The 26,847-nt window shown below is 36.3% G+C and overlaps 1 protein-coding gene across 1 annotated transcript in view; it reads right to left on the reverse strand.

Annotated features, from left to right (window-relative positions):
* LOC133203983 (usherin-like) overlaps positions 1-26,847 on the reverse strand; it is a 72,620-nt gene that overhangs the window by 40,249 nt on the left and 5,524 nt on the right. The window contains exons 2-34 of the mRNA XM_061339776.1: positions 26,496-26,655; positions 24,219-24,351; positions 23,609-23,672; positions 22,975-23,245; positions 22,491-22,672; positions 21,970-22,188; positions 20,488-20,581; positions 19,328-19,654; positions 18,736-18,931; positions 17,709-18,368; positions 17,158-17,350; positions 15,679-15,842; positions 15,168-15,317; positions 14,224-14,715; positions 13,835-14,037; positions 13,398-13,640; positions 13,031-13,175; positions 12,368-12,595; positions 12,035-12,166; positions 10,642-10,770; positions 9,892-10,017; positions 8,027-8,323; positions 7,237-7,662; positions 6,680-6,904; positions 5,821-5,901; positions 5,303-5,488; positions 4,761-4,874; positions 4,324-4,493; positions 3,800-3,929; positions 3,386-3,573; positions 2,991-3,138; positions 2,583-2,897; positions 201-380 (exon numbers count right to left, since the gene is read on the reverse strand). Of these exons, the coding sequence (XP_061195760.1) occupies positions 201-380; positions 2,583-2,897; positions 2,991-3,138; positions 3,386-3,573; positions 3,800-3,929; positions 4,324-4,493; positions 4,761-4,874; positions 5,303-5,488; positions 5,821-5,901; positions 6,680-6,904; positions 7,237-7,662; positions 8,027-8,323; positions 9,892-10,017; positions 10,642-10,770; positions 12,035-12,166; positions 12,368-12,595; positions 13,031-13,175; positions 13,398-13,640; positions 13,835-14,037; positions 14,224-14,715; positions 15,168-15,317; positions 15,679-15,842; positions 17,158-17,350; positions 17,709-18,368; positions 18,736-18,931; positions 19,328-19,654; positions 20,488-20,581; positions 21,970-22,188; positions 22,491-22,672; positions 22,975-23,245; positions 23,609-23,672; positions 24,219-24,351; positions 26,496-26,655 (6,971 nt within the window). The remainder of the gene's footprint in view (positions 1-200; positions 381-2,582; positions 2,898-2,990; positions 3,139-3,385; positions 3,574-3,799; positions 3,930-4,323; positions 4,494-4,760; positions 4,875-5,302; positions 5,489-5,820; positions 5,902-6,679; positions 6,905-7,236; positions 7,663-8,026; positions 8,324-9,891; positions 10,018-10,641; positions 10,771-12,034; positions 12,167-12,367; positions 12,596-13,030; positions 13,176-13,397; positions 13,641-13,834; positions 14,038-14,223; positions 14,716-15,167; positions 15,318-15,678; positions 15,843-17,157; positions 17,351-17,708; positions 18,369-18,735; positions 18,932-19,327; positions 19,655-20,487; positions 20,582-21,969; positions 22,189-22,490; positions 22,673-22,974; positions 23,246-23,608; positions 23,673-24,218; positions 24,352-26,495; positions 26,656-26,847) is intronic.

The raw sequence follows: 26,847 nt of genomic DNA on the forward strand, positions 1-26,847 counted from the left end.
CAGTGAAACCTGTCTAATCAAACATGCATTGGGAGACAAAATTGAGTCAGAATAGACAGGGTGTTGGATTGCACACTGTAAGGAACATAGAAAACAGTAAAATGGGAATAAGAATAAAGGTCTGAATTTACAGTGAAACAGATTGCACAGGTGTTGTATTAGAAAGTTTTCACTCTATTTAAAAAGCTTAAAATCCTTACTTCCTGGGGGCATGTCCATTGAAAGGGTATTACTAAGGATGAAACCAGCTGTGTTGGAAGCATTGACCTGGACAACAAACTTTGACAGGGGGATAAGTGGAAACACCTCAATCCACTCCGAAACATTAAGGCCATGGAACAAGCTTCTCCTCTCCTGTACCAGAGTGTAGTTGTTGGAGTCTACAGGGAATGAATCCACAAATCAGTTAAATAGGTACAGTAAAACACTCTTAAAACAAAGTGCCAGGGACAGATGTTTTGCTTTGTTATAAAGTTCACAAAATATTTTAAAGATTATGAAAATCAAGTTTTTAACAATGAGAATCAGAGAAGAGCAATTAATAATGTTCCTCAATAGTCTTTAGACTATTACATTTTGTATTTAAGTGAAAAATAATGATAAACAAGAGGCCCAAGGGCCTTAATGGTCACCTGAGTATAATACAACAATTTAGAAGTTAAATACACTGATAGATGAAGCATTGTTGCCCTAGCCCCCCCCCCCCCCCTCCTCAAGAACCCCAAAAACTGAGGCCATATATTTAAAAATTTTGGAAGAGGCATCCTTGTATATCATAATCATGCACTTAGTTTGTTTAGATAATCTCCATTAGCAGAGAAGAAGATTTTCAAAGGATCAATGCATTTTCACTATATAATCAATAGAGCCCTCCCTAACACCAGAACCCCTGACCCTGGGGCCATGAAATTCACAATTTTTTAAAAGGCATCCTTATGCATCATAACCATGCACTTAGTTTGTTTAAATAGTCTCCAGTAGCAGAGAAGAAGATTTTCAAAGAATCAATGCATTTTCACTATATAATCAATAGAGCCCCACCCTAACACCAGAACCCCTGACCCTGGGGCCATGAAATTCACAATTTTTGAAAAGGCATCCTTATGCATCATAACCATGCACTTAATTTGTTTAAAAAATACCCAGGAGCAGAGAAGAAGATTTTCAAAGAATTAAAGCATTTTCACTATATAATCAATAGAGCCCCGCCCTAACACCAGAACCCCTGACCCAGGGGCCATGGCTTTCACAATTCTGGAAGAGGGCCACCTCCTCATCATAACGATGTACTTAGTTACTTTATTAAATACCCAGGAGCAGAGAAGAAGATTTTCAAAGAATTAATGCTTTTTCACTATATAATTTATAGAGCCCCGCCCTAACACCAGAACCCCTGACCCTGGGGCCATGAATTTCACAATTTTGGAAAGGCACTCTTGCTCATCATAACTATGTACTTAGTTCCTTTATTTAATACCCAGGAGCAGAGAAGAAGATTTTCAAAGAATTAATGTATTTTCACTATATAATCAATAGAGCCCCGCCCTAACACCAGAACCCCTGACCCTGGGGCCATGAATTTCACAATTTTGGAAGAGGCAATCTTGCTCATCATAACTATGTACTTTGTTCCTTTATTTAATACCCAGGAGCAGAGAAGAAGATTTTCAAAGAATTAATGCATTTTCACTATATGATCTATATAGCCCCACCCTGGGGCAAGAACCCCTGATCCTGGGGCCATGAATTTCACAATTTTGGAAGAGGCACTCTTGCTCATCATAACGATGTACTTAGTTTCTTTATTTAATACCCAGGAGCAGAGAAGAAGATTTTCAAAGAATTAATGCATTTTCACTATATAATCAATAGAGCCCCGCCCTAACACCAGAACCCCTGACCCTGGGGCCATGAATTTCACAATTTTGGAAGAGGCACTCTTGCTCATCATAACTATGTGCTTAGTTCCTTTATTTAATACCCAGGAGCAGAGAAAAAGATTTTCAAAGAATTAATGCACTTTCACTATATGATCTATATAGCCCCACCCTGGGGCCAGAACCCCTGACCCTGGGGCCATGAATTTCACAATTTTGGTAGAGGGCTCAATGCTTATTACAATGATGCCAACAGTTTGACTGCTTCATGTCCAGGAGTAAAGAAGAAGATTTTTAAAGATTGCATTATTTTTGGTGGTTTTAGCCCCACCCCTCAGGCCCCGGGGGGGGGGGGGGGGCAGGGACCATGAAATTCACAATTTTTGTTCCCCTTCACCCATAGATGCTATATACCAAATTTGGTTGAAATTGGTTGAGCGGTTCTAGAGAAGAAGTTAAAAATGTTCAAAAGTTAATGCACGACGACGGACGAAAACAGATAGCAATAGGTCACCTGAGTAACTCAGGTGACCTAAAAAAAGAAATCATCAGAAGTAATAAAAACTCTGAAAACCCCCAATGAATACACTAGCAAATGAAAAGCAACATTGATAATCTTTAACTAATTTCTCTAACCAACAATGTTTGAAATTCACAACACATATTTAAATAATCTTACAATATATTTGTCTATATCCTCCTTACCTCTATCAGCATAAAATTCCCCCTCAGCAAAAATATCATAGTACATGACTCCATTGGCCTCAGCTGGTGCATTCCAGTAAACTTTGATAGTTCTAGCATCCACGACCTCTGCATTCATCACAATGTAACCAGTGGGAGGGGCTTCCATTGTCCGCCCCTTCACCATCTCACTAGATCCACACCCTCTGACGGTACAAGCTGACACCCTCACAGCCTGAAGACTGTAGGGGGCCAAGTTCTCTATTGTGTAGGATCGAGTCAGACCACTGTATACCTTGACTTCATTATGGTAGAGATGATATGATATTATATGGCCTAAAATTAAAAAATTAACGATTTCTTTTAAAAGTCTAAACCACACAATGAGTTAAAGTATACATAGAAAATAAATAATCTGTAGAGTCTGACCATTTGGGAGCCCTGGAATGTCCCATGTAATGATGAGGGAGTGTGGGGAGGGGGAGGAAATCTCTGGGTCAGGGACTCTCTCTGGGGCACTCTCCTCCGTAGTCACGGTGCTGGGCTTGCTCAAGGTGCAACCTCCTAGGGTGCATGCCTACAAATTACATACTCAATTACTACAATATTCCATATTATGGCAAATTCAGTGACTGTACAGATCAATACTGTGTACAACTTGTACTTCCTAAATCATTTCATGTTTTCTGCAGAAAAATTTGTTTCAATCCAATTCTAAATTCAGAGTTCCCTTTCCCTTCTAATTTACACACATGCTCAAATGCTTTCAAACTTTCTTATTACAAGCCCCTTTTTAACAGATATGGAAACAGCAGTTGACTTACACCAACTCTGATGAAGTATTGAGTTCCTGCTGCAAGATCTGGAATGATGTAGTCCATAAAAAAGTCTGAGTTGTTATATACAATCTCGCCCACACTCGAGTTGTCAACTGAGACATATAACAGGTACCTCTGTAGAACTCCATTCAATTGAGTAGGCTCAGTCCATCGAGCTTCAACTCTTGTATTACCTATTTATATTTTTAACAGACTCAATAAGAATCAAATTCATTTAAAAAAAAAACAAACCCACAAATTGCTTATGAATCATAATTAAAACAAAATTACATATGGTGCATAGCAGAATATTATAATTAGCCACTTTATGGTTTATTATCTGATAAATCTAGTTTAATGTAGAATTTGTGAAGTTCTGTATGATGTTAAAGAGCAATATGTTATCAGTGTTGAGCTCACCAAGGACTACTAGTGTAGGGGCCTCCATAAAGGAAGGAGGGAGCTGGGCGGTACTCAGCATAGTAGTGGGTCCATCACTACATCCTGCCCTGGTGCAAGCTCGCAATGTTACCTGGTATCCTGTATACACCTAAAAATAAAAATAAGTTTAAAATAAAACTGTTTTTCTTCAGTGATACCATCAAAATTGAAATATTAACATTACTGACAGTAAAACATGCTTATAGGGAACACGCTTATAATGAATTGATGCTTAAAGCAAAGCAATTCTCATCTTCCATGGCTTTAAAATATATTGTGAACTTAACAGATATAACAAATTATGTTTATAATGCGGCAACATTGTCTGCCCCTGACACTTTGTTATAATCATGTTTTACTTTATGTATATATACTTATATGGGGGTATGTGCATCTACAGACAGCACATACTGTGCATAATCAAACAGGCTACTTTGTTGACAGGGTAATTATTTAAGTATATTGTATAATTGTGTGCAAAGAATTTTTCTCAGAAATAAAACCTGGAGGCCTGTGATGTTATAGAAGTAGCCTCCTCCACTGTAAACCTCTACTCCATCTTTATACAGGAAATAGCCAGTCACTATACCATTGGGCATGCCCGGAGGTTTCCATCTCACTAGCAGGTATGATGTACCTGTTTCTGCAGTTGGAGCAGGTACTTCTCCAGGAGCTAATAAACATTAAGGAAGTTGATATAGATTTTACAATCTTCAAGATACATTGATTTAAATGACACAATAAAAAATTACTGGTATACAAAATGAATAAAAGATAATCTGTTCAAAACATCTGATTAGCACTTGAAGTTTACTTTAGAATCTACATGTACAGTTACATGAAAAATCAAAGTTTTTGTACAGAAATTGCTTCTTCCTATTTTAAGACACCTTTACCTGAATACTACTGTGCTTCCCCACCCCCTCCTCATAAAACTAACCTTCTTCAGATGTAGTGACTTTGACACCCTCCGAGCTCTCTGTACATCCCCCTCCTGTACATATGGCAATCTTGACTGTGTAGTTGGTGTAAGGTATGGCTGTTGTAATTTTACCTGTGGAGTGAGAGAACATGTGTAAGGACAATAAAAGTCTAGTTTAACCAGCCCCCCTTCTTTTTCTACTTATCAGGACAACTTAAACAGATGGATGGAGAGACAGACAAACAGATGGACAGATTATAGGAGGAGAGTTTTGAAAGAATGCAAAATTTTATATTTAATGACCATGGCAACATTGTTCATAAAAAAAAAATTACTGCAAAGAATAGAGAATAAATTTGGATCAAGTTTTATTCAAACTGAACTACGGGTATAACTGCAGGAGTAGAGATTTGAAAAATTGTTTAAAGACAAACAGACAGCTAGAAATACAAAGACAGAAAAAACACTTTCTGGTCAATGATCAGTTGCTATATGAGGGAAAATATGCATTGAAATGTTCCTTCTCAGCATTTGAAAATTTCCATGTTTACAATACGTACCACTATAGACACCTGTATTAGTAAAGACTGCTTCCACAGGGGGTTCCTGTGGCTTGTCTATGTTGTGGGCCCTTAGTATGTACTTGGAGAGGAGCCCTGCTGAAGACTGAGGAGAATACCAGGAGGCTGAAATCTCAAACCCACTCAGAACCTTCACATTATAAGGGGGCCTCACTCCAATGGGGGCTGCAAGAAAAATGTTTAAGATATAAATGACAGGACATGAAATTCAGTTGAAACCATATGAGAAAAATATATAACTATTATTAAGGCAGAATAAAAGCCACATTTAACCCCCCTCCCCTTCCCTTCCCAAAATGCTAACACAAAAATCTTTGTCTTGTATAGTAGCTTAGGATTTTCAGTACATAAAACATACACATATATTTCAGTTCACAAAATACATGCCAAATTCAAAAAGGTTTATTTAAATAGAAACAGAGGCTCTGATATTTGATTCAGGACTAACTGTTAGTATGAATGGACATAAAAAAATACTTTTCAAAACATGTTTTTACCTCCTTCTTTTGTTTTGCCATAGACCCACGGACTAAGTCCTGTTCCAGCATCGTTACTTGCCAGCACTCGATACAGGTAGTCTGAAACCCAAAAATATACATCTGTAAGGTGTTCATTGTTTATACCACTACAGCTTTTTGATTCCTAATCCAATATGTTCCAACATATTCCGTTACTAAACACAAAAATTGAAAATTATATGTTGCCTCAATTTTGTTCTAATCCAGACAGTCCACTACCCCAAATTTTAAAACAAACTTGCAGAGTTTGTAAATTTATCCAAGGTTTACTGATAGGCTCTTGAACTAAATTCACCATGAGAAATATGGATCCCCTTGGTTTGTGATTAGATAGGATTTTTATCCAGCTACTTCTTGGATTCATTCAATTGATAGTAAGTGACACCAGAGTATGAACATTCCTCTTTAAGGGGCACATAACTATGAGATGTATACAAGTCATCAGCATATAGCTCATTCCTCTATAAGGGACACATAACTCTGAGATGTAAACAAATCACTAGTGTATAGCTCATTCCTCCTTAAGGGCATAACTCTAACATGTAAACAAGTCACCAGAGCATAGCTCATTCCTCCTTAAGGGGCATAACTCTGACATGTAAACAAGTCACCAAAATATAGTTCATTCCACTTTAAGGGGTGTAACTCTAACTTGAAAACAAGTCACCAGGGTATAGTTCATTTCTCTTTAAAGGGCATAACTTTAACATGTAATCAAGTCACCAGAGTATAGCTCATTCCTCCTTAAAGGGCACATAACTCTGACATGTAAACAAGTCACCAGAATATAGTTCATTCCTCCTTAAGGGGACAACTTGTTGACTTGTTGACAACTCACCAGAGTAAGGCTGAAGCTCAGTGTCTATGAATTCTCTCTCAGTTCCATTGTAAACATTTCCTACAATATCACGTTTACATGTGTCCTCTGGCAGATTGAAGGGTGTACACCCATCCAAGTTGACATTTTCTAAATTCTTCAATTCTTCGAGCACTTTCAGTGCAAAATTGTAGTAAATTGGTGAAAACCAAGTCAACACAATGTTTGCAATACAGCCTCCAAAACCTATAAAACAAATTGTTCATGTCATGTATATTCTGTTCAAGATTATTTATGTTCCCCCCTTTCAAAACTTAAAAAAAGAATGTCATTGTACTGAATTCATTTGCAGAAAAATATGTAAAATGTGCTAAAATAGATCAAACTGTGTTTCCGAGAGAATAAAAAAAACTCTTACTCAGTTCTGCTGGAAATGTAACATGAAATGCTGGCACTGATGGAATACTAGACAATTTATTGTAAACTTTTCAAACTTGTCAAACTTAATCATATCATTGTTATTTTTCAAAACATTAAGAAATGCTTCCATTATGTATTATTTTGAACAAGGCACAGACCTTCTGTGGGAATATTAAGCTTGTTCCTTTCTATGAAATGTCGAGCATCAGATGCCTCTGGCACACCGCCAATAAACACGTCTCCAGAAACAGCCACCCTGAGAGGATGGGAGGCATTTCCACTCGTCTCATTTCCATAACCATGGACAGCAATTGAAGCCTGTTGACCAGTTTTTGTAACTTCCACACGATACCAGTTTCCATCACAAAACTTGACATCAGGTCGCTGAAAGGTTACGCCACCTGTCGCAATGCCATTGGAAAACTCAAAGTAGAGGCTGTTTTGAATAAGTGCTATATAGTAGTACATCCCCTCCCCTTCGTGGGTGAAGAACAGTATCCCACTTGCAAGGTCTGTACGAAAGTGGAATTCCAGGATGAATTGATTGTTTATTTTCCATCTATCACTTGGCATGGACATATAACCTTGAAAAGAAAATAGTTATCAAACTTTGTGCCTTAAAGCATGTCTTTCATAAACTTTTTTTTGTAAAACAAATTAAGAATGTAATTTTTACTGTAAAATATGACAACTAGGTCTACATAATTTCCACCATTCATTCAATGGAAAGCATATTTAAAACCATGGTAGTCTTATCCAGCTTTATGTTACTGACAAAGTTTTAATCTAAGTTCTTCCTTAGCCACATATTGGAGATGTATCCTCCCTCTTTGATTAACATGAAAATTGTTATGCTGACAAATTACACCTTAAGAAATTTGCCTTCGTCTCCTACATATCTGTTTTATTTTTAATTTGATAACTATGAGCACTGAATAATATTCCTACCTTGACCCATAAAATGGTAACCTTGCTCCAAGTTAATTGGACACCCTTCCCAGTTTAGAAAGGTCTGCTCATTGGCCTTGGCCTGTCCCCAATCTAGTGTTTTCCACACCTCCTTTGGATACATCTGCTGTAAGATCTGGATATCTTTAATACAACCTTGGAAAGACTCTCGTGTGACGCTGAGGCGGCTGTCTGTCTCCGTCCGTCGAATGACAAATTCTGTGGGTAGTCCCCCAATGTAGACCCCAGTACTGGGACCGATGACTGTCCCCATGGTACAACTACTCCTTCTGGTGCCTATAATGACCAAAACTTATTAATATTTGTAATTTTTCTCAAAGGACATATTGTACTTTTTATCCCCTCCCATTTCCTCAAAAGTAAATAGTTGTTGGATAATTTGATTCTTAAACAAATTGAACAGTACATACTAAAGCTGTTTTACATTCAAGATTTGGTTATTGTAAAAGTGTAAGATACCACACTTAATTTATAAAGATATCATCAAATTTCTAAATATATCTAATCAAATAATACAAATCAGTAATATATCTTCAAATGTGTTATGATTGATTTTTTAAAAACCTTTCAAACTTGGACATTCTGATTATTTTGAATTTTGAACTTAAAAGCCAGGTACAATTGTACTAATGTATCATAGTACATGTAAGTGTACTAAATGACATGCAGTTACTAGTGTCTTGCAGGTACTTATATTGTTATGCAGGTACTGATGTTTCACATGCAAGTGATTTACCACATCAATGTTTGAAGTGACCCACAAATCAGCAAATCTTGATCTGATAAAATGGGCCCCTAATCCTGGGTATGCCTTTAACATTCTTGAATCTACTCAATATAAGTTGGGTCTAGCATAATTTTATTTTGTCTTTCAAATTTGTACATTGGTGTTCTTAACAGTTGTTAAGACTTGTCACAATTTTTATACTTTTATTTAATAGCCTTAATGGCATTTATTTAGAATTGGAAAATAAAATGTTTAAAATATGCATAAATTTTAGTTTTCTTTTTGTATTTAACAACTATACAGAGATTTTGATTAAATGGAATTGATTAAGTTAAAATGGAAGGTATTCTTTATTATTACTAAAACATATTTATCAAGAATTTTTCCTATAAAGCCACTCTCTGTCTTGCATACTCGCCAAAATCTATGCTATTTTATCTACATTGAAAGAAACATCAACTAATTGAAACACCCTAAAAGTTTCCTTCTAGATTTTCTGGATATTGTTGATTTAACTTGTTTGATCACATTATAGGAAATCTAGTGTATTGATAAAACTAGAGGTCCAAAGACCACAATGCTCACCTGAGTCACTATGGCCCTGCTGTTCTTCATTAGCTGATTTTTTTCCCTGTATAATCCTATGTTAAACTCTGATAATCCAGTAGGGTCCCTATTTTCTGATCTTTAAATAATTTACTTAATCATAACTTTAATCTACACACACTTTTCTGCACCATATAGGATTTTCTATCCTAAATTGGGAAAATTTTAAAGCATATAAAAAAGTATTGACAATGGGTGATGAAAAGGAGGTTTTAAAAAGCTAGGATTCATTTATATGGGTAACACAGAGGGAATGAAGCTTTTACTCACCTTTTAAAAACCAAATTCCAGATAACACTGTATTTGCAGATGCTGAATTCAATCTTTCATATAACACAGAGTGGGTTATGTGCATGCAGCCAAATACATATTGATTAAAAGTGGGATCATACAGTAAAATTCTAACCCTTGTACAAGTTTTCAAAAAATGTGAAGGGTTCACAATGTGAACACTATACTTTTACAAAAAAAAAAAGGAAAAAGAAAAAGGAAAGAAATAAGAGTGTCAAACCTCTCCAAATAGAATCAATAGAGAGATAGGCCGTTCGCTCATCACGTGTGGCGATCAACTCATGCCAGCGGTAGTCGCTATATAGTAGTCCTTCATCATTGGTCGGAGTCACAAACGAGGGACACCCTGCCACAAACAGTGCAGCAAATCAAAAACAAAGTGACAATTTTTATCTAGTTCACACACAGGACAAAAGAATTTGGAAACTGGGAAAACTACTGTGTTTCTTATAGAGATAAATAAATTGGTAAAAAGAAATGTCAACTAAAAGAGTCACTGAAATGCCGATTAAAATTCACTGCCAAAAGTAGATTCCAATGTCTGTACATGTAATGACACATTCCCAGTTTCCATTAGATAATGAGTAATCTTCGCCAAACTGCAAGTCGCATGCGCTTTGATATATCAGCATTCCGCTAATATCCAGTACTTTGTTTCATGCTAAGAACAAATGAAGGACACCTTTTGATAATAATTTTTTTCAAATAAACTTTTTAATCCCTTATACCAACCTAAACTTTTTACATATACTGTAAATCACTATTTATTTGCAAGAACTTTATTTTTGCATGATACCAAATGACCATCTTGTGAAAATATCACATCACGAACATTTGGTGATCTATAATAATTAATTTTAATTTTCACTGCGACCTCCACCTGTTCTTGCTAACTAAATCCACACCACCCAGCAAGGCTTCAAACGCATGCTGCCCAAACTTGTGCGTTACACTTCAACCTTGACCTGACCTTTGTATTGGTCGATCTCAATTCTCGACAGCTCATTATCTCGTATTGCAATCAGACTATGCCATTTGTCATCGTCATATGAACGGTCGTTATCGGTATAAGGGCTTATCTCCACATAGCTCGGACAATCTGTCTCAACAGGAAGATTTCAGTCAAAGATTGAAAAATTTTTTAAAATTGATTAAACATTAACACCCAGTTGTTTATCCTACAACATGTCACTGTTTTTACAGCAACCCCTGTGAAAAAAAGCTACAATGCAATGCACACAGTTGTTCTAAAAGTTTGCACAATCATTAGTTCTGTTTAATACTGAGGAGATTGAGAAAAATTTTAATGACTCCAACACCCTACCTTTCACTTTTAAATTATATCCCCTGAGCAATTTTCATTCCCTTTCTCAATTGAGGCCTTGTGCTCATTTTGGTTAAAACTAGGCTTGTATGTGGTTTGGAGTAGAGCAATTTATAGACATACATTAGGATTAAGATTCTAGCTATAAGACACATACAATTCAAAATTTATATAAAAACTTCCTTCTATTTTCAAATGAGATGAAGACTTATTAAAAAAAACTTAATCATCTACATATAACACATAAAATACAATCTACATAATAATACTAGTGGACATTTGCAATAAAGTGAACTTTGATAACCACAGCAACCATATGGATTCTTAAAGTATGAAAAATTTGTTGCAGGGTTGGCAAAAAAAAAAAAAGGGAAATACTCATATTTCCCAGGACAGTGGGAAATACTGGTAATTCTCGGTAATTACTGGTATTTCCCAGGAAATACTGGGAAATAAGAAGTAGCTACGTATTTCATATTTTTAACCATATTTGTCAGGATATCAAAGGATATCAGGATATCAAAGATATTTGCATAGACACCTTATTGGCTAAAATATCTACCTGTTATGTCTATTCCTGATTTAAAATATTCTGGTTTCCAGGTAATTCATTTTATATAATCATATGCATAACACACTATATTCATATACCAGTCATGAGTGTTATTTGTTTCATGCTTCAGTCTGAAGTAGTCTATAAAGGTCTATGAAATGAACCCAAAGATCCCAGCTGGGGTTTTTATGTTTTTTTTTAAATTTTGTTGTGGATATTTTAATCAAACTGTTTTATGCTGCAGGAGGAAATCTAACCATCTTTTTTGAGATACATGAAAGCATATTTCCTAATTTTGTTAACTCACTATATTACATACCTATGCTTAGGTATACTTAAGAACAAGTGACCTTGCAAGGAAGTTATTTTGTGTATTTCAGACTATACAAAACCATCAATCTGTATAAATATCAAAATAGTTGCTGTTGTTCTTGAAGATCACTAAACCACAAAAGTCAAATATAATGCTTAATGTATGTAACTTGCCTTGTGGATCGAACACAAACCAGGGCCTTCCTGACTTGAACTGAATAGCCAGGAACTCATCTTGTCTCCCAGCTGATGCAGCAAATAGTAGGAGACCATTTTTCCGCTTTGTTTTGAATTTAAATCTGATCCCTGTATAAATTGTAATTCTTTAATATTCTGCATTTTGACAGTGCAATTAATTTTACTTATAAAGAGAGATTAAAGATGAGAAAAAAAGAAGCCATTATACTCCATTAAACAAAATTGTACAACAGTACACTGTACACAATGGACAAGTTTACTTGACAACATGATCTGCAAGTTTTTGAATGGAAACTTATAAGAACTGACCTGTAAATGCTACATTAGGTGGAATAATTTCAGGAGGAAATAGGTAGTATCCTCCTCCTGGAAATCTGGTTCCCTGCACTACCAAAGGAGGGAAGCTTAAGGAGGGTACAGTTTTCTCCACAGAGTACAGAGGGGAGGGGCCATTGGGGTCAGCAGGCTCCGGCCATGTCAAGCGGATCATGCTGGAATTCACACTGAAGAACTTGGGTTTAAACAGACCAGCTGGTACTAAAAAGTCAAGAAAATGTATCAACAGAGTCAATCTCAAAGTCTACATTTAGTCATAAATCAAAGGGATCATGTAAAATAAAAAACTTTATACTAGTAATAATCACATACAATGTTGGATGTAGAATATGGTGATAAAATTTGTTTATGGAACACACAGTCATTCACAGAGAAATAAAATCCCATTTGACTGTCATGACCTTGATCTAAATTTCTACCTTGTAGGACAAACAACAACAATATGCCCCCCCCCTTTCCCCCATGATCTTTGATCTTATGGACCCATAATCTGATTAAAATCAAATCTTTGTTACATTCCGAAATTCTTATACTTGCTGTACAAAGTGACTATCAAAATTTCGTAGCGGGACAAAGATCTGATTTTAATCAGATTGATGGACAGATAATTGTGAAGTAGAAAAAAAGTGTATATACCATCTTCCTGAGTAGTTCCAGAGGACTCTGAAGAGTTGACACACCCCTCAGAGTTACATGCTCCTAGCTTAAAAGTGTAGTTCTGGTATGCATCAAGTCCCCCTATCATATGGGTCCTCGAGGCACCACCAGAGACACTAACTAGCTGCAAAACCAAAAAAACAAAAACAAAAATGAAGAAGTAAATTTCCAAGTAACAGTCAATTAGTGGCATTATGGCAATCACTGATTTAAACTTTGCCTAGGTTTCTTTGTTCACAGAACTGCAGTCTCTAGTCTCAGAGAGATTACATTTATGTATATCTGTAAGAAACTTCTGATCAAGTAAATCAACCTATCATTTCAATGCTACCACAAATTTTCCTACCTTCCACATGTATTGTGGAGCAAAGGGATCTTTACTGAGGTCATTCTTGCTGTAGAAATACACCCTGTAGGTTGTAATGATTCCGCGGGCCTGCTCCTCTGAGGGAGGCTCCCACTGTAGCTCCAGTTGTGAGTGACTGACAGAGTAGACTGTGGGGATGGGAGTAGAAACAGGTGTGGCTTCTCCAGTTCTCTGGGACACCCAGGGACTTGCTGTCTTCCCTATATCATTCTCTGCAAGAACCTATTGAAGAAATTTCTCAACTGAATACAAATCTAAAAGTTTTTGCAGACCAGGAGTTTTCATTAAAATGTATGAATCTAGAGACCTTTTCTCTCGTGTAAAATAATGTACTGTCAATGTAAACCTTGCCAAGCTGACCATTTAGTAAGTGGAAACTGAATCCTAAGCTGAAGAGAGTTATCCTACTGCCATACCTGAAACTCATACACTGCATAAGGTTCCAGACCCTGCACCAAGAAGTTTGTATCTGGAGGGGGTAGGGCTATTTCCTGAGGGGACCGAGTTGGGCGGGGATTATACTGTCCACTAGGGTGGAATATCCTCTTCTCCTGCGGATCCCTAGTTCCATCATTTTTCAATGATCCTCTCATCCACAGCTCATAAAATATTATAATTCCTATAATACCATCAGAATACAATTACCAGTACATGTACCAGTATCTCCAGTTGTAAGAAACAGAGATTTGAATTGAATAATTCTGATTTATGGAGTTTACTTGTTCAGAATTTCTTAATTTGCTTCTTAAATCCTCATACACTTAACATGAATATGATTAGTCATATGAAAAATTACTACATGTACCATTTGCTTGAGCAGGTGGTTTCCATGTGACATTTAGTTTGGATGATGAAAGCATAGTAACATTAGGTGCTTCCATTCCTGTTGGAAGGGCTGACTTAGTGCTAAATACCACAGGCCAACTGTCCAAACACCCTCCTTCACTGCAACTCACAACATACACAGTATAGTTAGTAAAAGGTACCAGTCCTGTGATTGTGGTCTTATTATCTAGCCCCATCCAGTGTCGCTCTCGGACAGTGGGTTGACTTGGTTTCAAAGTGACCACACTGAAGTTGGCCAATGGTCCATTCAATTTTGCGGGAAAAATCCAGGCCAATTTAGCTGTTCTTGCTTGAATTTCCTTAACAGTCACATAGACAATACCTGTGGGGGGACCTGGTAAAGTTCGGAAGGTCACTGGAGAACTGCGGACGGATCCAAAATCATTGGTCGCCTCCACAATGTAGGTGTATCTTGTGTAAGGTGACAATCCGGAATCTTCATAGATAATATCTAAAAATAATAAAGATAGTTCCAGTGTGGTGATTGCAAAAAGAAGCAATCCAAAACCTGACTACTAGTATAAATTTGATCATGTTTGTACAAAGTGAGTCAGCTACCATCTGGGCTGGCAAAAATTGGCAAGCATTTTAATTTCTTTTTTTAAACTGGAAAACTGACCAGTCAGCAAAGGCCTTGCAAAGGATATGCACCTAAAGGCTTGGTTAAATGAATGAGAATGTAATAACTTGATAGAGAAAAAAGAAAAGATTAAAAATAAGTTTTCTGAAATAAAAGAGAAAAATATACCAATACTGTAATAATGAAATTTTGACGACATTTCCAAATTGGTACCCAATTAATTTTAGAAACCAGTAATCAATGTCCACATCTAGAAAAGTTGTAATACACATGGTAGGCACAAAATTACATATCAAGTCAGACTTTTTTCTCATTGTACTTACTAGAAGAGTTGCCTGTGAAGATCAGTGTTCCATTTCTGAAGAGTCTGTATTCTTTGATGACACCATTAGGGTAATCTGGTTCCTTCCAAGTGAGCCACAGTACAGTTGAACTGTTCTGTTGGTGCTCTGGTGGAGGTTGTTGTGCTGGTTCTAGAATTTCAAATGTATATTACAAAGCAGAATTCACAACATTGTACTGACCCCTCTCTCCATGAATTCACAACATTGTAGCTAACCCCTACCACCCCCCACAGGCACACACACAAATCAAATAGAAAGGAGTCATTGTCCTGGGTGAGGTGTAAAAGGGACACAAATGCTGTAATGCAATAACAGAGGCAAGCTAGTTTACAACATTTTAAACCTCATCTTCATCAAGTTACAATTCAAACTAGTTCAACAGATAGAGAGGTAAGCCAATATAGGATCACTTTTAATCCAATCTCTCCCCAACAACCATTTCAATGGCTGAACATAAGACTTTAGTTTAGTCTGTTTTCTATTTTCTCACCTTTACTACAACCATAAGGGTTTTCACTGCTGATGTAACTGGCTCCAGGTATACAAGTGTCGCACCTCCGACCTTCCACAAACTGTTTACAGAAGCATTTCCCTGTGATGACATCACAAGTGGAGTTCAAGCTGCCTGCCATCTCACACTCACAGGCACTGCACCTAAAACAGTAGTATTCTAATAAATAAGAACTACTGATTCTCCCTGGACACTCAACCATCATGTATAATCGTCAGCATAAAAACCTTCTTCATAAGCCAGTCCCCAGTCCATTACAGACGTTAACCCCAGCACAAGCCAGAACAAAGTTCATTACAGGGGTACTATCAGCATAACCCAGTTCCTAGTCCATGATTTGTTAATCCCCATGAGAATTTAACCCCATTAACAAACCTTTACTCAATCAGAATATTGTAGACTTACATACTGTAAACCAATTTTTAATCACGTGCAAGAAATATTCTTGAGTTTCCCAACCTTGCTTTAATCGTGAATATTTCTTACCACGAACTTTTTATGTCATTGTGTATTCATGTAGAATATTTCGTCAGCAGCAAAACTTACTTACTTATCATCGCGAATAAGTTTAAAACTGATAAATCGTCAATAAAATAAAATAACACGAATAATAGTTGGTTTAAATGCTGATAAAGTGCCTAGTTCAGGTATACAATTTCTAACTTTAAGAACAATTGAGATTTTGAACAAGCAACTTTTCAAACTCACAAAACCACTAAGCATTTTTCAGGGCTCATAACATCAGCAGCTCACATTTTCTTAAACCTTTTCCTAACTATTGCTTGTCCAGTTCTATTACTGCTATGTAACAATACAATAGTTGTCAACATATGCTCCTAATCTAGAGTTAATATTGTCTACATACTTCCCTAATGTAGAGTTTTATTATTTTCTACATACATATATGCTCCTGATCTAGAGTTATTATTGCCTACATACTTTCCTAATCTAGAGTTATTATAGTCTACATAACGTCCCTAATTTAGAGTTTTATTGTCTACATAACATCCTTAATCGAGAGTTATTATTGTCTACATACATCCCTAATCTAGAGTATCATTGTCTACATATGTCCCTAATCTAGAGTTATTATTGTCTACATATGCCCCGATATAGAGTTGTCTACATATGTATTCAATCTAGAGTTTTTATTGTTTACATACGTCCTTAATCTAGAGTTATTATTGTCTACATACATCCCAAATCTTGAGTTATTATTGTCTACAAACATCCCAAATCTTGAGTTATTATTGTCTTCATACGTCCCGAATCTTGAGTAATTATTGTCTACATACATCCCTAATCTGAATTGTTATTGTCTACATACGTCCCTAATCTCGAGCTGTTATGTCTACATACATCCCTAATCTAGAGTTGTTATTGTCAACATACGTCCCTAATCTAGAGTTATTATTGTCTACATACGTTCCTAATCTACAGTTGTTATTGTCTACATACGTCCCTAATCTTGAGTTAAAGCCGTAGAATCCCTCCTGACACTCCTCACAGGTTCGCCCTGTGATCCCCGAGTTGCTCTGCCTGCACTGACACTGTCCAGTCAGTGAGTCACATGATGTTTGCTCGTATGTACTGGCATAGTGACACCCACACTCCTGACATCCACCACCTGGCTCCAGTCTGGTAAAATATCCTAAAAAAAAAGAGCAAAAAATAATATGATTATAATGATGAATGTCCCCAGTGGCAGCCAAGTCTGAATTGTATTACTTGTTAAACATTACTAGAACTAAATTACCGGTAGAATAAAGAGGTAGGGAATAGGATGTCATCTGCTTATGCGATTAAAGATGGACTTGAAAGGGTAGAATAGATCCAAAGCAATGAATGCATTATACAATTTGAAGATTTTTTTCTTTAAAAAGTCTGTTGCTATTTGTATTGAAATTACATAATTGGATTCATGAAATCTTTTGTATACTCTTTGTGCATTGTGCATAGAACTGTTGTCTAAAATCAGTTTAAGTTATTTGATAAAAGTTGATCAGTACCTTGTGCACAGTCGTCACATCGTCTCCCTATCCTGTTAGCCAGGCAAGTACAGTCTCCAGTGTTCTGGTCACATGACAAATCATCAGGATGACTGGAGTTACCTCCCTTTGTCCCAGTGGGATCACAATTACAGGGTTCACATCCCTCTGTAATGTTCATACTGAGTCCAAATGTGTTCCCACTGCACTGATTACAGCTAGTCCCTACAACATTCTCCTTACACACACACTTTCCGGAGATTTTGTCACAAACCAGGGAACTGTTAATCGTTCCGGCCAAATTACAGATACATCCATAGCATCCTTTGGTTGCTGATCCTCCAAATCCAAAACTCCCGTCTTTGCACTCATCACAAGCCAGCCCCTGGACATTTTCTTTACAAACACATTGGCCTGTTCTTTTGTCACACACTGTACCCGGAACTGTGCCAAGAGAGTTACATGTGCACTCTTTGCAGCCGAATTCAAAGTTTTGGTAGTTGTCTGTACACTGGTCACACTTGCGTCCTGTTACATGGTCCTTACATTGACACTGACCTGTGACAGGGTCACAGAACTGGGAGGTGGAGCCCTGGGGGTTACACTCACAGGGAGAACAGCCAACAGGATTGTCTGCAGTCAGGTTGAAGTACCCATGCTCACAATCTGCACATTTGGCACCTTCAAAAAAAGTACCGGTATTTCAGTGTAGACATTTACATTTTCTATCCTTAGCAGTGATTTTGACTTTTAGATGTGTTTATACTGCATCCAGTAACTAAAGTCAGATTGAAAAGGACTAAGCAATAAGCAGTTACTTTTCAGTTTTCATTAGTTAATGTCTGCACATTTCATATTAACTATTTAGTTACAATTTATGTACCATAGTTTACATCTCATACATTTCATTTACACATATTTTACTTGGACTTTAAGATGCCCATTCCAGTAAATTGACCTCTTGTGTTAAAGGACATGAACAAAATTATACATTTTTTCCCTCTTATTCCAACGGCTTTAAATAACCTCTAGCATTTCGATTATTTACCTCTGGTGTTTTGTTTACAGTTGCAGGTGCCTGTTTTGGTGTCACATGACACATCTCCATTGAGTGTGCCATCTGTGTTACAGGAGCAGTTTTCACATCCATCAGGGTTAGAGGTCAGAAGGTTAAAGAAGCCTGGCAAACAGAGATCACACTGCCGACCTCCTGTGTTGGCCTTACACTGACATTGTCCTCCATCCTGTAAAGTCAATAACATATGAACATTGTAGTTTAAAAGTCAAAACTTACAAATGACACTGCTGTCAGCATGCAATGAAAGAAAAAAGAAACATAGGAAAAAGAAACATAAATCTCTTTTTAAAAAATTCTCATATCTTGTACTCATCATTTATATCAAGCATATACTACAAAAACTTGAAATGTAGTATCTTTATGCTTTCACTGGATAGCAATTATGGCACCAATGTTTTACTTCTCAGATCATGGTTAGCTGTTTACAAATTACTAAAATACCTCCTTATGCACTTCAAATAGGTTAAACAAACAGTGTTACAACTGTACTACAAGACCGATTTGCACCTAATTTACACATCTGAATAATATCAAACATGAGTATAGCCAGTCTAACACAAACCTTTTTACAATCCAGCTCTCCTCCTGCAACCCCTGCTTCACTACATAAACAAGGAACACAAACATCAGGGTCATATTTACTCCTACCCTTAGGTCTGTAGTATAAGGGGACACAGGTTTCACAGAACTGACCACTGGTAAAGTCCTGACAGTTTACACAAACTCCTCCTCCACCCAGGTCATGGTCATCTGGGAAGAGGTCAAGGGTCCCATTGTAGACACAGCTGTCTGAGTGATTGTGACATTCACATGGCTTGCAGTCAAAAGAGTTAACTAGGTCACCATCACGATATGGCTTGTTGTTATAAAGCGGCTGGCACTCCTCACACTTAAAATTCAAATAAGAGCAAAATAGAGTTTGGAACAGTTTTGGTAACAAATACATATGTGTTGATTTCTATAGTCTAACAAATGGAAGGGCCCATCAAAAGCTTAAAAATTCAGGGAAAGGAGGGGGCACTACAAAAATTTTTTTGTGTAAATCCTTTGTCTTAATGTCCAATTTATTTGATTTTTTAAAAAAGTTTTTGATATTTTATTCCAGTATTAATTTCTTTACTTCAATAAAGTTTACAATAATTATGACATAAAACTAGCTTTTGCATCAGATCTAATGCTAGAAGGTTTTAAGACACTGGAAATATATGTGCTTGCTCTTGAAGTTCAAGATCCCAAAACATAGCTACCATTCTCCATTTTTGAAAAATGAAATAGTACTTGTAAATATGTGCAATTAATGAAACTATACTAATTCATAAAAAGTTTGTCATTTCTGGCCAAGTGGTTCTTAAGAAGTTTACATGATCCCAGCCTAATTTCTATATTTCTTAATTATCTCCCCTACTTTAGTTGACAAAACTAGAATCCATCACTCAAGGATGCTATGAGGCAAGTTTGGTTGAAATTGACCTAATGGTTCTCGAGAGGAAGAAGTACCTGGTACACGTGAAAAGCTGACAGACAGACATGCACAGAAACACCATCAATCAAGTCTAGAAAAGCCCTCTTGAGCCTTCAGCTCAGGTGAGCTAATAATACATTTGCAGAGTGAAGTAAGCAATGGCATATTTAATAAAACATCAAACATGTTTAACTTATATCACCAATTTATTTCCTACAATGAATAATACATGATCCAAAGGATCTGGGGTTTTTCCCTACCTTGTTTCCCTGTGTAAAACTCTCTGGTAGACAGCTACAGTTGTAGGGTCTAGTGATACTATCACAGGTAAAGGCATGGCCATGACAGTTACATCTACAAAACAGATGTAAACTTCTTATTATATACATTTATAATGGCAAAGTTTCCCCTAAAGTTAGTTTTACCCAAATTGCATAAACAAGAGGCCCATGGGCCACACTGCTCACCTCAACACATTGGCTAGGGAAAAGCACAAATCAGTTCAGTATTGAAAAGTTTACATGGGGGGGGGGGGGGGGACTTGAATTTTAAACTTCCTGAAGATGCTTCCATATCAATATAACAAATGGCTTTTTTGCTGCTTTGCTGGGGGGGGGGGGGGGGGGGGAGGGTCATGATTTGAAGAAAACTGAATCTACACTACTTGAGAATGCTTCCACATCAATATGACTAAACATGGCTTTTCTGTTCTTGAAAAGAAGATTTTTTCTATATATATTCCTAATTAAAACTTTGATCCTCCATTGTGGCCCCACCGTACCCCCGGGGATCATCATTTGAACAAATCTGAATCTACACTACCTGAGGATGCTTCCATATCAATATGACCAATCATAGCTTTGCTGTTCTTGAGAAGATGATTTTTAAAGATTTATTCTTATACACTGTATATATTCTTCTGTAAAACTTTGATCCACCATTGTGGCCCCATCCTACCCCCAGGGGTCATCATTTGAACAAACTTGAATCTACACTATGTAAAGAAGGTTTCACATAAGTTTCAACTTTTTTGGCCCAGTGGTTCTTGAGATGAAGATTTTTGAAACATGCCACCAAATTTTCACTATATCTGAATTATCCCCCCTTGAATGAGGGCATAGCCCCTCATTTGAACAATTTGAATCCCCTTCACCCAAGGATGTTTTGTGGCAAGTTTGGTTGAAATTGGCCTAGTGGTTCTGGAGAAGAAGATGAAATTGTGAAAAGATTACAACTAAGACGACAACATCAGACAATGGACAAATTTTGATCAGAAAAGCTCACTTGAGTCTTCGGCTCAGGTGAGCTAAAAAAACTATTCAATCTTATTTAAAATTCACAAGATAGTTACAAAATTGAGTTTCTTACCCCCACAAAGATCAGCAAGTTTTAAACTGATCCATTTATTTTTAGGGCAATAAGGTGAGAATTTTTTTAAATATGTACAGTCAAACCTTGTTATCTCAAACTGGAACCAAGAAAAAAACTTCAAGATATCTGAGGATTCAAGATATCAGGGGTAAAATACTTAAAGAATAAGTGGTTGGGACTTCTAAATCACTTCTACATATCCATGGTATTCGAAATATCAGTGTACGAGATACCGAAGTTCAACTGTACCCAAAGCATATGTACAGTAATCTGAAAACACAGAAGTACATGGTAAATGGGCTCTATTAGCTCTTCAACAAATTCTTAGAAAGAATTTTAATTGAAAAGAAAATTAAAAAACATGCACAAACCTTCCTTTAATGATGAATTCAAAAACACCAAAGTACTCGTGTCGAAGATTGGTCACCAGCTGATGATCCTGCAGTTTGACTCGGACTTTTGAGGCTCGTATGAATTCCTTCAGTTTTGGGGTACCATAAAAGTCATCCTTCCCTGGTCTTTGTACTGGCTCAGCTGCTAGGAGGCTGAATGTAATGTTCCCCTTGGAGTAGTGTGTGTTCTCTGTATCTCTGAAGAAGAAATGATGCAAAAGTAAAGTTAAAAACCAATCAAAAGTAAAAAAAATAGATTCATGCTTTAGTGTACATTTTCATTGAAAATAGCTTTCATCAGGAAGAAAACTGTAGGAAGATTGGTTTATTATCTTCATTATTTTTTTTTAAAGTGCATTTCCTTTAAGATCAAACTGGTTATATTATCAGCTAAAATAATGATATCCAAAACTTGAAGAACATGTTATTTCATTAATTACCTATCACAGGGTATTTCCCTAAATGCACGCAAGAAAAACAATAAATGTGATATAACTTACCTTTTGAACTTGAGACAGTTGACCGAGTCGGGCTGGGGGAGAGGGCCATTGTCTGTCTGACCAAAGTATTCCTGACAATTTGTCGCATACATCTGCCATGCTTCCCAACTCCCCTCCAATTCACGGGAAATAAGGACTGCCCTGGGGAAGGGACTGTAGAATTGGAGATTGAGGAAGAACACCTGAAAGTATGGTTAAAAAATTTTAATTTTAAAAGAACTTTAAAAGTTTAAAAGTTGTAAGAACTTGTTTCTGATCCTTTTTTCTATCACTATAAAATATATTCTAATCAATTAAAACTCTTGCATTAAAACAAACTAATTTTTATTTCATTTGAATTAAGGTATTCCATCCTTAATAGCCTCAGATTCAATGAAACTGAATATAAAACAGATCTGTACATATTGAATACTCAGTATATTTAGATATATTTTCGAAATGCAAGAGCAGAATGTGTCCTAATTTATGACCTTGAAATTAACACCTGAAAATCATCTTCCAAGTCAATGGTGAGCTCTATATTGTTCTGGAACTGTGAGATCCAGTATGTGTTACTGTCTCCGTCATTCAGGAACTCGAGATTATGAGCCTCCGAGTTGAGTCGGAGCACAGCGTTGTTATCGGCATCATCCACTCCATTAGCAATGCAGTAGTGCTCCATTTGGGGCTTGATTCTGGGGTGTGAGGCCTGACACCTACATTCAGACTGAACTCGGACACTTGGAAGGCTTCCACTGTACACCTCTTGAATTTCTCTTGAAAGACATAACACCCAGTATCAAATAGAAGTGAATATTACTTATGTTTTGTGAACTCACTTTTTCCTGGTACTTATTAAATGGGCATTAAAATATCACGTTTAATTGACTACAAGCTATAATAATGATGATGAAAACCTTGCCTTTAAACAAATGACTTTGGTTCAAAGTTATGAAATACACTGGTTATAAGACACTATTGTGCCAAAGTATTAGCTTTAAACTCATCTCTTACAGAGTTATGGCCCTTGCACAATGGAAAGAGACATTCGTATGAATCAAATCTTTGAAAGTGTACTAGTAAGCAAATGATTAGTCAGTTTTAAATGTTCAGTGTACTTTCTTCATGATACAGTTTACCTGTTAGTCAGTGTCCCTGCAAAAAACTTGATATCCTGGAGCCGTCCTAAAAACTGATTTGTACCTGAAAATAATTTAATTCTGATCATAATGCGCTATTTGATTGGATAAAAAATTTACTTTATATCGCATAAATTGGGCTGCCTACGTCACAATGTCTTGCGTCAAAAACGTATCGATCCGCCTGACTTTACATTTAAATTTTGTACAATTTGAAGTCATTTTTTAAGGGCAATCCTCTTTTTTCTTACACTAAATGAATGAAGATTAAATTATAAGGAATGAATTTAATAGCTACCCAATTTATACGGTATAAAGTGGGTTGGAACAGTTTACACTTTTTTATAAACTGCTTCGTGGTTTATAAAGCATAAACTGCCCCAACCCACTTTATACTGTATAAACTGGGAAGCTATTAAATTCATTCCTTAAATAATTTTCCACCACTGATGAAAATTTGCTATGATATCAAATGCCTTTGAAAAATGCAAATTATTAACAGAACAAATTACTACAGAAAATATACAATATAAACAAATGAAATTTTCCAAAACCACAATTTTCAGCCATAATTTATTTTGATGTTTATTTTTCGTTACAAATGATTTACCTGTGATGCTTTGTCCTATTCTGCTTTGACCTTGAACACTGTCCTTGACCTGACTGGCAAGGACAAGTGTCTCCACAGGTATAAAGCCTGGCTGGACCCCATTGATATAAAAACTCAAACTGGTTTTATAAACCTAAAAAAAAATATCAAACAGGAACCATCTGTCAATATTGGTTTGTCAGTCCCCCCCCCCCCCCCAGCTCTCTCGCACACATACATCCCATAAAGACTATAAGTGTTTGATTTGTTTGCTTAATGTGGAGAGGTTATCAAAAAATTGAGGAAAAACAAATAAAAAATTAATTATACACATCAAATATTGACAGTTTCATTGTTTGTATAGCATTAATCCAATAACTCTGATATAAAATAATTCAAACAAACAAATAGGACAGTATGCTTACTAAAGAAAAAGGAGGTCCCTATCTTGAAAACAACAACTAAATAAGAAATCTAGATGTACATGCCAGTTTAAATATGTGAAAGCTTATTAGTGTGAAAATAACAATGGTGAAAATGGCACAAAAGTAAAATATCATATAATATTGCTGCTTTTGCTTTCTGGAATCAATCATTAAGTACAAGTACAATGTACTTAAGCTGTGTGAAATGGTATGTGATCAATTACAAGCTAAGCAACAAACAACAAACAAGAGGCCCAGGGGCCACATCGCTCACCTGAGCACTGTGGCTAGGAAAAAAGAAAAAAAATCAGTTTAGTATTGAAAAGCTTAAATGCATAAGTGGTCCCAACCTACTCCGAAAAGGGTTTGGGGGTATGATTTGAACAAAATTAAATCTACACTTACTAATGATGCTTACATAATTTTTTGACTAACTGTGGCATTTTTCTCTACAAGTTTGAACTTTCATTGTGGCCCCACCCTACCCCTGGAGGTCATGATTTGAACAAACTTGAATCTACACTATCTGAGGATGCTTCCATATAAATATGACAAACAGTGGCTTTGCTGTTCTTGAGAAGATTTTAAAAGATTTTTCCTATATACACCTATGTTAAACTTTGATCGTCCATTGTGGCCCCACCCTGCCCCTGGGGGTCATGATTTGAACAAACTTGATTCTACACCACCTGAGGATGCATCCATATAAATATGACCAATCATAGCTTTGCTGTTCTTGAGAAGAAGATTTTTGAAGATTTTTCCTATATATTCCTATGTAAAACTTTGATCGTCCATTGTGGCCCCACCCTACCCCCCGGGGTCATGATTTGAACAAACTTGAATCTACACTACCTGACAATAATTCCACATGAGTTTTATCTTTCCTGGCCCATTGGTTCTTGAGGAGAAGATTTTTCAATAATGCCATTAATTTTTTGCTATTTCGTAATTATCTCCCCTTGGAGGAGGGCGTGGCCCTTCATTTGAACAAACTTGAATCCCCTTCACCCAAGGATACTTTGTGTCAAGTATGATTGAAATTGGCCCAGTAGTTCTGGAGAAGAAGGTAAAAATGTGAAAAGTTTATGACAACGACAACAAATGACAGACAAGGGACAAATTTCGATCAGAAAAGCTCACTTGAGCCTTCGGCTCAGGTGAGCTAAAAAGGCCAAAAACAGTGAACACTTTGAAATTTTCAAATTCTAAGGGCCATAATTTTCATAAAAATGGGTCAATCGAAACGAAACTCATATCTGATCTGTAAGTCAAAATAAAGAAACAAATCAAAGATCCATTATCTACAAGCACAGCAAAAAAAAAATATATAAATGAATAAAAAAAATACAGAAGAATGTGAAGTAGAGAACTTTCAAAGTCTAAGGGCAATAACTCTGTAAAAATTAATCAATCATCACAAAACTCAAAGTTTATTTGTAAGTCATCAATATCAAGAGACATACCAAAAATTAACTCAATACCTACAAGCAGAGTAAAAAAAGTCTGGAAAACAGTGAATTCCTAGAAATTTCAGAGTCTAGGGGCCACATCTTTCATACAATTGGGTCAATCAAAACAAAACTCATGCAAACTTGATCTGTAAGTCATCAATTACAAAATTAAACTCATTACAAGCATATAACCTAAAAAGTCCAGAAAACAACTAGTGAATTATTAGAAATTTTCAAAGTCTAAGAGCCATAACTTTTGAAAAAATGGGTAAATCAATAGGAAACTTGAACTTGTTCTATAAGTCACCAATATCAAGATAAGTATAGCAAAAAAAAAAAGTTTTGGAAAACAATCAATGATGGAATGATAGAATGATTGACTGAAAGCAGATTAAAATTGTTAATTTGATTTCTTGTACCTGAATGGCAAGGTGAATCCATGTTCTCTGAGGAATCTTTTCTCGACAGGTAACTGTAGCAATGCCAGCCTGACCCCTGTACACCATAGACAGCTGGGAGTTGGCAAGCAAGAGTTCCAGTACCAAGTCTCCATTTTCTGACACCTTATGAAAAATGGTTCTGCAAGAAAGACAGAACAGCTATAAATTTCAGTGTTCATATTTTTTAACTGGACTTGTCAAAAATAAGTCAATACAGTCAAACCTCGTTATCTTGAACTTCAAGGGACCAAGAAAATACGACGAGATATCCGAGGATTCGAGATATCCAGGGTAAAATACTTAAGAAATAAGTGCTTGGGACTTCAAAATC

The sequence above is a fragment of the Saccostrea echinata genome, unplaced genomic scaffold, assembly GCF_033153115.1.
Source record: "Saccostrea echinata isolate AGI-Se365-2 ecotype Australia unplaced genomic scaffold, CSIRO_AGI_Sech_v1 ptg000002l, whole genome shotgun sequence".
Taxonomy (NCBI): Eukaryota; Metazoa; Mollusca; class Bivalvia; order Ostreida; family Ostreidae; genus Saccostrea; species Saccostrea echinata.